Genomic DNA, 10,079 nt, shown 5'->3' on the forward strand with positions numbered 1-10,079 from the left:
TATATATATATATATACATATATCACAAATATTAATATATTTATGCATTCATATAAATTATTTGGCAGCTTTTCATCGCAGAATTTCATCTTTACAGATGCTTAATATTACCCTATTATTCAGTATGAATTGCTACATTAAAAAGCGCGCGTGCACACACACACACACACACACAAACACACACACACACACACTTGAAATTGGTGTCAGAGAAAGGAGACATGCAAAATGTGCAGTGTTGGGGTGCCTCCAGGACCAGGGTTGGGAACCACTGCATTAGAGGAAACCACAAAAAATGAGAGTTTTGATGCTGTTATGAGAGGTAATGTTTCACATAGATGCTGGCTAAGATATGATATAATGATTATATAGGAAAACATGCAAGGAAAAAACTTTTATATAAATACATATGCACACATGTATAATGTATTATAACACATTTCGTATTAGTTATGCACTTTGTGTTTTTTAATAAAATACAGAATGAAATAAATTCATTTCTTTAGGATTTTTAATTATACTTTCTGTAATTTTTTTGGTTTTACATTAACTATATACATACTGTAGTTTACATTATAAATGAATAACACGTATTATATTGATAAAAATATGTATATGTACAAAATAATACAAAATTTAAAATTATAATAAAAAAAAATACAATAATGAAAATATGAAATGTGAAAAATTAAAATATGCAAGGAAAGACCTTTTATATAAATATATATTTTATACAGTACATACACATACTGTATTTTACATTATAAATGAATAACACATATTATATACAAATACTATATATCATGCATTATACAAAATCCATATATATATATTTACCTATTCAATCATCTGTCCATCCAGCCACCTGTTCAAGACAGCATGTGTAACGTCTGGTGGGATGTTCGGAAGCACAATGAGAGCAAATAAATCAGAGCAAAATGATGCTTAGGGAGCGTGTAGAAACGCCTCAGGAGTTTAGGAAGTGTGTTCAGAAGGCTGTAATGTTTAGGGAGAATGGAGGAGTGTGTCAGTAAACTGAGGTGAATGAACTATAATACTAGAGTTTTGCTCATGTTGTTCAGGGAGCGCGAGTAAACCGCTCAGTTCTGCATTTGTTTGTAGATGCACTAGGGAGAACAGACTCTGAACTTAAATAAGCTTAAACGCGCTTCCAAATGGTGCAATTTCCCACTGCTGTGTACAACCCAGACGGTCTAAATGAATTTATCACTGTACATAAGCAACAGAATACACTGAATCCATAGAGGACCTGTGTTGTGGATCAGCAACAGTAAGGCTTTGATTAATAGTACATGATCTTGCTTCAGTTTATCATTCATAATTCTAAGACCATTTTAGCCATTGCTTATTTTACTTTCACTGTAATATTTACTAAAATGATTTCAAAACTGCTCTTCTGTCTACTGAAACTTTTATGGAATCGGCAAATTATTAAAATAATACTTTTTATTTGCATTAATATAATATAATAATAAAAACAAACCACCACCACCACCAACATTATTATTATTATTATTAACATAAAAGCAAAATAATAAAAATACTACTACTACTACTACTACTAATGTTTATTTTGTTATGTTGCTGTTGGTGGTGGTTTATTTGTATATGATATTAAATTAATGCTAATAAAAGGTATGATTATTATATGTTATTATTAGTAAACATAACAGCAAAATAAAATTATTATTATTATTACTATATAATTATATTACTATTATGTGGTGATAACAACATTAGTAATAATAATAATAACATCAATAACAATAATAAGCATCACCATAATAATTATATTATTACATATTATTATTATTATATTAACAATACATTTTATTTATTTATTTATCTATATTTTTATAGATTTTTTTTGTGGGGTTGGTTGGCCCTGTGTTTGCGGTTTCTTTGCTATACTTTTGAAAAGATGCTCTGAATTCAATTATTTTGGACTGAATTATTTCTTTTCCTCTTCTGGCCTTTTATTTGTTGCCTGCATTCATTATTGATACTAGAGGCTGGCTTTCTGGTATCGATCAACCGAGTTGTTTAGGGTTTGTGTATAAACTCCTCAGTTACAAACACATCTGCAAAAGCAATAAAGCATGCAAGCAACGTCCCCCATGACAGTAAAGAAATCTTTCAGAAGCATGTGCAAACTATCATAAGAGACCACACATTTCTCAGCGCAGGGATCAGTCCAGGCAACGTGTCTAAACTACAATATAACTTTAACTGTCCCAGCAGATGTGTTAGACTGTTGAGAGAGCACACAAACAAGTGAAGACGTGTCTAGGGAGCGTCTGCAAACTCCAGTCTTGTGAAAGAACTAAAGATGTTTTGTTTTGGAGTCACCTTCACAAAACGCTACAGTGCATCATCAAAATATCCTCATAACATCTGCCGCCAACCATGCTGACTACACACACACACACTTTCAAAAAACACACATCCTGGCTCTGTTTTCTCAGAAATGTGTCAATAAATAAACATTTCCTTGCGGCACGCACAAACTCCAGTGACTCAAAGATGTCATTAATTAAACACACACACACACACATATATATATATATATATATATATATATATAACAAGGTCTGACTTTTCAAAGCTGTGCATCATGTTCTCCGCTTGAAAGGAAACATTATACAAATCAAATCTGGCTATCTCAGAAACATCCATTTCAACTCTGCTTTATAGGAGAATAATAAAATGACCTCTAAAGTCATCTTTACTGTATTGCTCAATACTTCTCCACAAGTTACCTCCTCATGTGTACTTTATTTAAACCTGGAATTGAATGAAGTTTCCTGAGAGCGGTAATTTCATCTCTATCTGAGCGCTCGGTATATTTGACTTGGCATCAATAATTCATGAAATCTATATACATAAACAGACAAACAAGTTTCCAAATAAAAGCCCAACAAACAGAGCTGGGGTGTGTGTGCCAGCTAGATGGTGATGTGTAATCGTCTCTGTTACACACATACATTTAAACATGACGAGGCTGAAAGGCCTTTCTCATGATGCTGAAAGGTGAGAGCAAAGGCCAGGCCTGCAACCGTTTGATTAACATTTAGACAGCTTTCACTAGAACAAACAAATACAAGACTGAAATCAAACAGTTCACACCTCTGCAAAAGAGAGAGAGAGAGAGAGAGAATGACAGAATGATAGAACGATAGATAGATAGATAGATAGATAGACAGACAGACAGACAGACAGACAGACAGACAGACAGATAGAAGGATAGATGGATAGATGGATAGATAGATGGATGTATGGATGGACACAGACACAGACACAGACACACACACACACACACACACACACAGTCTGCAAGAAGTCTGCAGAAAACTGATGTGTTGAGTTTTTCAGGAAATACCTTTTATGAAAACAAACTTATTGCATCAAACCTCACAACACTTTCTGATCTTTCTCTCTGGCTGCTTCCCGTTTGCTGTTGCCTTCTATCTTTCTGACAGCTTGACCTTTTGTGACCTTTACAAAGTTTTTAATTAGGATCGTGCTTCCTGCTGACATGCACTATGGGGCGTGTGTCTGGAGGGAAGGGCCTGTGGCTATGAAATTAATCTGTCAATCAAAAGCAAATCCATAACACCAGCCAATCAGCAGCCAGGATTTACAGTAGGCTCAAACGATGATGTCATTATGCGGAGAACAGCGACAGACCTCAAGAACGCACACACCCAGATGCTGATATTTAAATTAGTGAATTTAAATACTAAATGAGCAGAATTAATTAATGCACAGGAATGAATAATTAGCTTTATCTACACCAAAGACTAAAACACTCATAAAAAGACAAAAAAAGACCAAAAGGTATTAACATGTTTTTGTAGACACGGTACCATGGTAAATCACAGTGTATACAAATGATGGATGGATGGATAGATAGACAGAGAGAAGTATGGATGGATGGATGGATAGACAGAGAGAAGGATAGATAGATAGATAGATAGATAGATAGATAGATAGAATGATGGATGAATGGATAGATAGATGGATAGATGGATGATAGAACAATAGATGGATAGATAGATGGATGAATGGATGGATAGATGGATGATAGAACAATAGATGGATAGATAGATGGATGAATGGATGGATAGATGGATGATAGAACAATAGATGGATAGATAGATGGATGAATGGATGGATAGATGGATGATAGAACAATAGATGGATAGATAGATGGATAGAACGATGGATGGATGGATGATAGTTAGATAGATGGATAGACTGATAGATGAATGGATAGGTAAATGGATAGAATGGTAGATGGATGGGTAGATATATGGATAAAATGATAGATGGATGATAGATGGTAGATGGAAGATGGACAGATAGATAGATAGATATATAGAACGATGGATGGATGGATAGAATAGATGGATGATAAAATGATAGATAGATGGATGGATGGACAGATAGGTGGAAGATGGGCAGATAGATAGATGGATAGAATGATGGTTGGAAGTTGGATAGATGGACATAACGAAGGCTGGATGGATAGATGGATGGATAGAATGATGGAGAGCTGGACCATATGATACCATCACTGTACCATGGTACTTTTTAAAGGACATGCATACAAACTCAACTTATTAAAACTGACAGTAATTTATTCTATCTATCACACAGAAGGAGTTTGATTGACAGGACACTGACCGGTGCGCGGGTTGATGCTGAAGAAGTTCTGCGGGTTGCCGCTGGAGATACGGAATGACAGGCGGGGCTCGGTTGCCGTGGCGTCAGGGTCCTGCGCCCGGATCTGAATGACAGACTGGTCCTTCGGGGAATTTTCCGGAATGGTGGTGTGATACATCGGCTCAGATGTGAGGGGGGCGTTATCGTTAACATCCTCAACCTGTTCAAACACACAGATTTACCACACATATCTATCTATCTATCTATCTATCTCACATAGGATGCACACTAATTTACCTGTATGTACACTTGTAGTGCTGCTGACTGCGGTACCACTCCCAGATCAGTAGCGTACACTGTCAGCCAATAGGAGTCCTGCGTCTCTCGGTCCAACAGATCTGTAGTGTAGATGACACCTGCAAAATAAAATGGAAAAAAACACCAAAACATCACAAGCTGTACATTTTAATTCCAGTCAAACAGAGGCAGAATCGATCATTTAGTTTCAATGCATTCTACACGGAGACTGACAAACTCATATTAACTCAGATAGCAGTAATTGCTGTCAAAAAAGCAATTACAGAGCAGAAACATTCAAACTGAGCTGTGTAAATTGTTAAAATTTGGCCTCATATCTCAGATTAATAATCTAAATGAGCAGTTTATCCTTGAAAAGTGTTTGGTGCTATTAAAAACATTGCTGTTTGAGTATAACAGCAACAATGGCTCAGCCAATGGCATGTGTTTGGGGCGGGGCTTCCTGCTTAGCTGGCCAATGGCCAAAAAACCTGTTTGGAGACAGTCATTATTACAGAAGGTCTGTTTACTGATGCTAGTGGTGCAGAAATTACACACTTTACCTTAGCAATAATTGCTTTTTACAAAAAATAAATTACTGAGCAAAAACATTAAAACTGAGGGGAATTGTTTTAATGTTAAATACTGTCTTGTATCTCAGATTAATGTACTAAGCAATCAATTTGTCAGGTAAAACTATTTTTATGCGCATTTTGGAATATCACATAAAAAAATGCTGAATGGAAACGCCAAGATGCGCATAAAAAACGTATGCGCACATCTGAGTAGGATAAACTTTTTATCCGATAAGAAAAAATGCGCATAAACTATGATGGAAACACATTTACCGAATAAATTCCTCCATGCGCATCTAAAAAGTCATGTGACTTTGCGCTATGAGACGGGATAACTTGACTAGCAGCGGACCGATCTCGTTCACAGCATCTATATATATGTTGCTATGGTCATTCTGAAAAGCCTGAGCAAAGTCTGTCGTCAAAGTATTTCTGTATAATTTTCTTACACGACTTCGTTCCCAAACAACTGGCATCCACCTCTGAGAGCAGTGACCGCATTTATTGTGTTTCGTCTGCTCGCTCTGGCGCAAGTAATTTATTATATATAAATATTATTATATTCAGTGGCTTCTCCTATATTCTTAAGTGATATTTAGTGCCACAGTTTACCAGGAAGTGACGATGTTGTTCTCTTTGACTCGTTGGATGGAAACGGTGCTTTATTCGCATATGTTTTATGCGATATTCCAGTTTTGCGCGTAAGTTTAACTCGAATTTTTGGATGGAAACATAGCTAATGTCTCAGCCAATGGCTTGAGTTTGGGGCGGGGCTTCCTGTTTGGCTGGCCAATGGCGAGTGTTCTGGAAACCTCATTATTTATCACAACTGTTCTGTGGTGATGCTAGTAGTGAGTTACCTTTAAAAATCTCTGTTTATAATACAGCAGCACACAGGTTGTGGTAAATTTAGATCAATAAGGAGGTCACTTCCATAAGTCATGTAACAGAAACAGAGAAGAAGAAAACACAACCCTCAGGCTACAGACAAAATAAGACCTGAACCTCTGACCCCAACAACAGCCCGACATTTTCAATCGCTCCATGTAACCGTAAACTGAGGACTTCAGTCTTGGGGACAAAAAATGAAATTATGTCCATGGTCAGAACATTAAAAAAAGCAAAAAAAAAAGCAGTTCATCTCAGGCACAGATTTGCCACAAAAAGCGAGACTTTGCTTTGGTGGGACTGTTGAGCAAGATCTTATCAAAAAAACAAACAAACAAAAAAAATATATATATTAATAACTTTATTTTATTTAACTTTTATATGCCTCTGTGTTTTGGCTGAATCTACAGTTACCATGGTAAATTTTCCGCAAAGGAACTAGAATCAGACTTGAATCAGGTAAAGGGATCAGATCAGGTTTCTCTGTATTGAAAAACAGCCTGAGCTTTTGTGTGTGACTGTGTGTGTGTGTGTGTGACATCAATAATTCAGTCTGTTAGCCTGTAGGATTCATAAAATCCTTTAGTTCATTGTGCTAGAGTGAGAGCACACGTAATATATTCGGAACACCAGCAGAACTGCCCGAGGAACCTCACAATAAGAGTAGACGACGAAAAAAAGGCACACAGAGAGAAAGAGAGACAGAGAAGAGAGTGTATTCTATTCTCTGAGGTAAGAGAAACTCACTTTAGCCAATCAGAGACACAGATTGGAAGTCCAGCCCTGACAAACCAGAGTCATCTTACACCATTACCACCAACCAGAGCAGCTCATTACACACACACACACACACACACACACACACACACTCTCTCTTCTAAAACGGGACATCTATTGTTTTGTACAAAGGTAATTATAATTACTATGAATTAAAAATACTTATATTTATAATATTAATAATAAAATTAATATGAACATTCTAATAATATAATACATTTTAACATTATATTCTTTAAAAGTGGACATTCATGTATTGTTTTATTTTTCATAAACTTAATTATAATTACTTCAAAACTCAAATTCTATGGTGGTTATTGCAATTAACATTAAAATAATAAAACATTCTAATAATACAATACATTTTAATATTAAATTGTTATGAAAGGGTACATATTCCCTAGACATCTCGTATTTTTATAAATCTAAATATAATTACTATAGACGAATCAAAACTCAAATTCTGCTCTCTCTCTCTCTCTGTATAACTTTTTTTTTTTGTGTACTGTTTGTAATTTATGTATTATGTAAATATTGATTTATTGGTAATGTAACAATTTTTAAAATAAAGAAAGACAAAATCTCTCTCTCTCTCTCTCTCTTTCTCTCTCTCTCTCTCTCTCTCTCTCTCTATATATATATATAGTACACATATATTTAATAAAAAATATTTAATTAACATTAATATAATAAAAAAAAATATATAATACATTTTAATATTATATTCTTATAAAAGGGGACATTCCCTAGACATTTACTGTTTTTATAAAGCTAATTATAATTACTATAGACAAAAAACCCTCAAATAATTTTAATAAAAAACAATTATTGTAGGGTTTAACATTAAAATAATAAAACATTCTAATAACAGAATGCATTTTCATATTATATCAATGACATTCCATAGACATGTATTGTTTTATATAAAGCTAATTATAATTATTACAGACAAACTAAAATTCAAACCCTACCCTAAAAAGAGCTTTTTATATTTTTATTAAAAATAATAATAAAATATTCTAATATAACACATTTTCATTTTATATTCTTCTAAAAGTGAAGATTCCATAGACATATATTGATATATTTTTTAAATTAACATTAAAATGTAATTATTTTTATTAACATTAAAATAATCAAATATTTAAATAATAATTAATTTTAATATTATATTATTGCAAAAAGGGGACATTCTTTAGACATCTATTGTTTTATTTAAAGCTAATTATTATACACAACCAGAACTCAAACCCTACAAGATTTATTTTTGTATTTTAATAAAAAATATATTTTAATTCAAATTAAAATAAAACATTCTAATAATAAAATGCATTTTAATATTACAAATTTTATCACTATTATTTGCATTTTTTTTATTTATTAATAACTGCTTTCCAAATGGGAGGTTGTGTCAAATTTAGCTTACTTTTGTGTACAATTTTGTTCTCAGTCTACAGCTAAGCAGTCACACACACAGTCCTGGCTAGAAGCTGATATTTCTGCCAGAGCTGAGCGAGCAGATAGGAAAGGCAGAGAGAGACAGAGAGAGAAAGCGAGCGCAAATAAACGAGTGGAAATGGGGAGATTATTTCACTTTTTGTTGGTTGTTGTGTTCCTGCTGTCTGACCTAGATACGAACGAGACGAGTCAATGAAAGAGTGCCAACCGGATGGCATGAGACATGCACGTGTGTGTGTGTGCAAATATGTGTGTTAGTAATGCTGTTCATTGGCATAATCCCTGTGATCAATTATTAATGAGAGCCCAATTATCTACATCCTGCCTTTCCCAGCATCCTCTTACTGTAACTCAGGGTATGTAAGTGAGATAGTCGGCTCATTAAATATGCAGGCCTCTTATAGATTCTTTAAGAACAGAATACAAATAAGCCTCAAATTAGTCTCGCTGAAGGAGGGAGTGAAAGAGCGGCGTGTTTAGGATGAGAGGAAATGTGAGAGTTTTCTGTGTGTTTATGTAATCTCTCTTCCAATCTTTGATCTTTGACTAATCTTTGGTTTAATAATTGATCCTGGTGCTTTCAAAACGAGTTCTTTGGCATTGCAAACGTGTTGTGTGTGTCAAAGCTCTGCTTCCCTGCACAGTTATAGTCATACATTAGTTTTGAAATTGTCTCTTAAAGGGACAGAGCACCCAAAAATATTAATTCTGACAATTCACCCAAAAATGAAAATTCATTTACTCCCCCCATGTCCTTCCAAACCCCAATGACTCTTTCTTTTGTGGAAACCAAAAGATATGTTTTGCAGAACGTCCGGGCTGCTTTATTCCATACAATATAAGTGGATGGGGACTGGAGCTGACAACTCCAAAAAATGCTCCATAAAGTAGTTCATATGACTTCTACTCTACATTCCAAGCTTTGTGTGAGGAACAGACTGAAATTGACATGTTATTTACTGAAATTTTCCTGTAGGTCTCATGCTTCATTTACATTTGTGTAAATATGATGCATCAAGATGCATAATTTGAAGTCTGACATGAAAATTTTCAACAATTCATGTTTTAAACCGCTGTTTGTTTCTCATACAAAGCTACAGAAGTGTACAGCTATGTGTACAGAAGACATGGAATGTATTGCATGAGTCATATGTACTACTTTTATAGCGCTTTTGTTATTTTTTGAGCTTGACAGGCCAAGTCCCCATCATTAACAGCACTGGTAATACAGTACATCAAGCAGGATATCCAAACGCTCGCCTATCATTCATCGACCTCAAATACGGCGTATCATCTGAAATATGTAAGTATTAGCAACTTTACATGGCCGCTCAATCTGATGTTGAAGCTGAACAGTAGCACTCACTGCGTGACAGATGGAGGCGCCGGTGCGCTCAC

At 34.7% G+C, this 10,079-nt stretch overlaps 1 protein-coding gene across 1 annotated transcript in view; it reads right to left on the reverse strand.

Annotated features, from left to right (window-relative positions):
• Positions 1-10,079, reverse strand: part of LOC107745210 (protocadherin Fat 3-like) — a 150,907-nt gene that overhangs the window by 52,696 nt on the left and 88,132 nt on the right. Inside the window, exons 4-5 of the mRNA XM_016559067.1 lie at positions 4,984-5,102; positions 4,708-4,906 (exon numbers count right to left, since the gene is read on the reverse strand). Coding sequence (XP_016414553.1) covers positions 4,708-4,906; positions 4,984-5,102 — 318 coding nt within the window. The remainder of the gene's footprint in view (positions 1-4,707; positions 4,907-4,983; positions 5,103-10,079) is intronic.

The sequence above is a fragment of the Sinocyclocheilus rhinocerous genome, unplaced genomic scaffold (genome assembly GCF_001515625.1).
Source record: "Sinocyclocheilus rhinocerous isolate Xijiao unplaced genomic scaffold, SAMN03320098_v1.1 scaffold257, whole genome shotgun sequence".
Taxonomy (NCBI): domain Eukaryota; kingdom Metazoa; phylum Chordata; class Actinopteri; order Cypriniformes; family Cyprinidae; genus Sinocyclocheilus; species Sinocyclocheilus rhinocerous.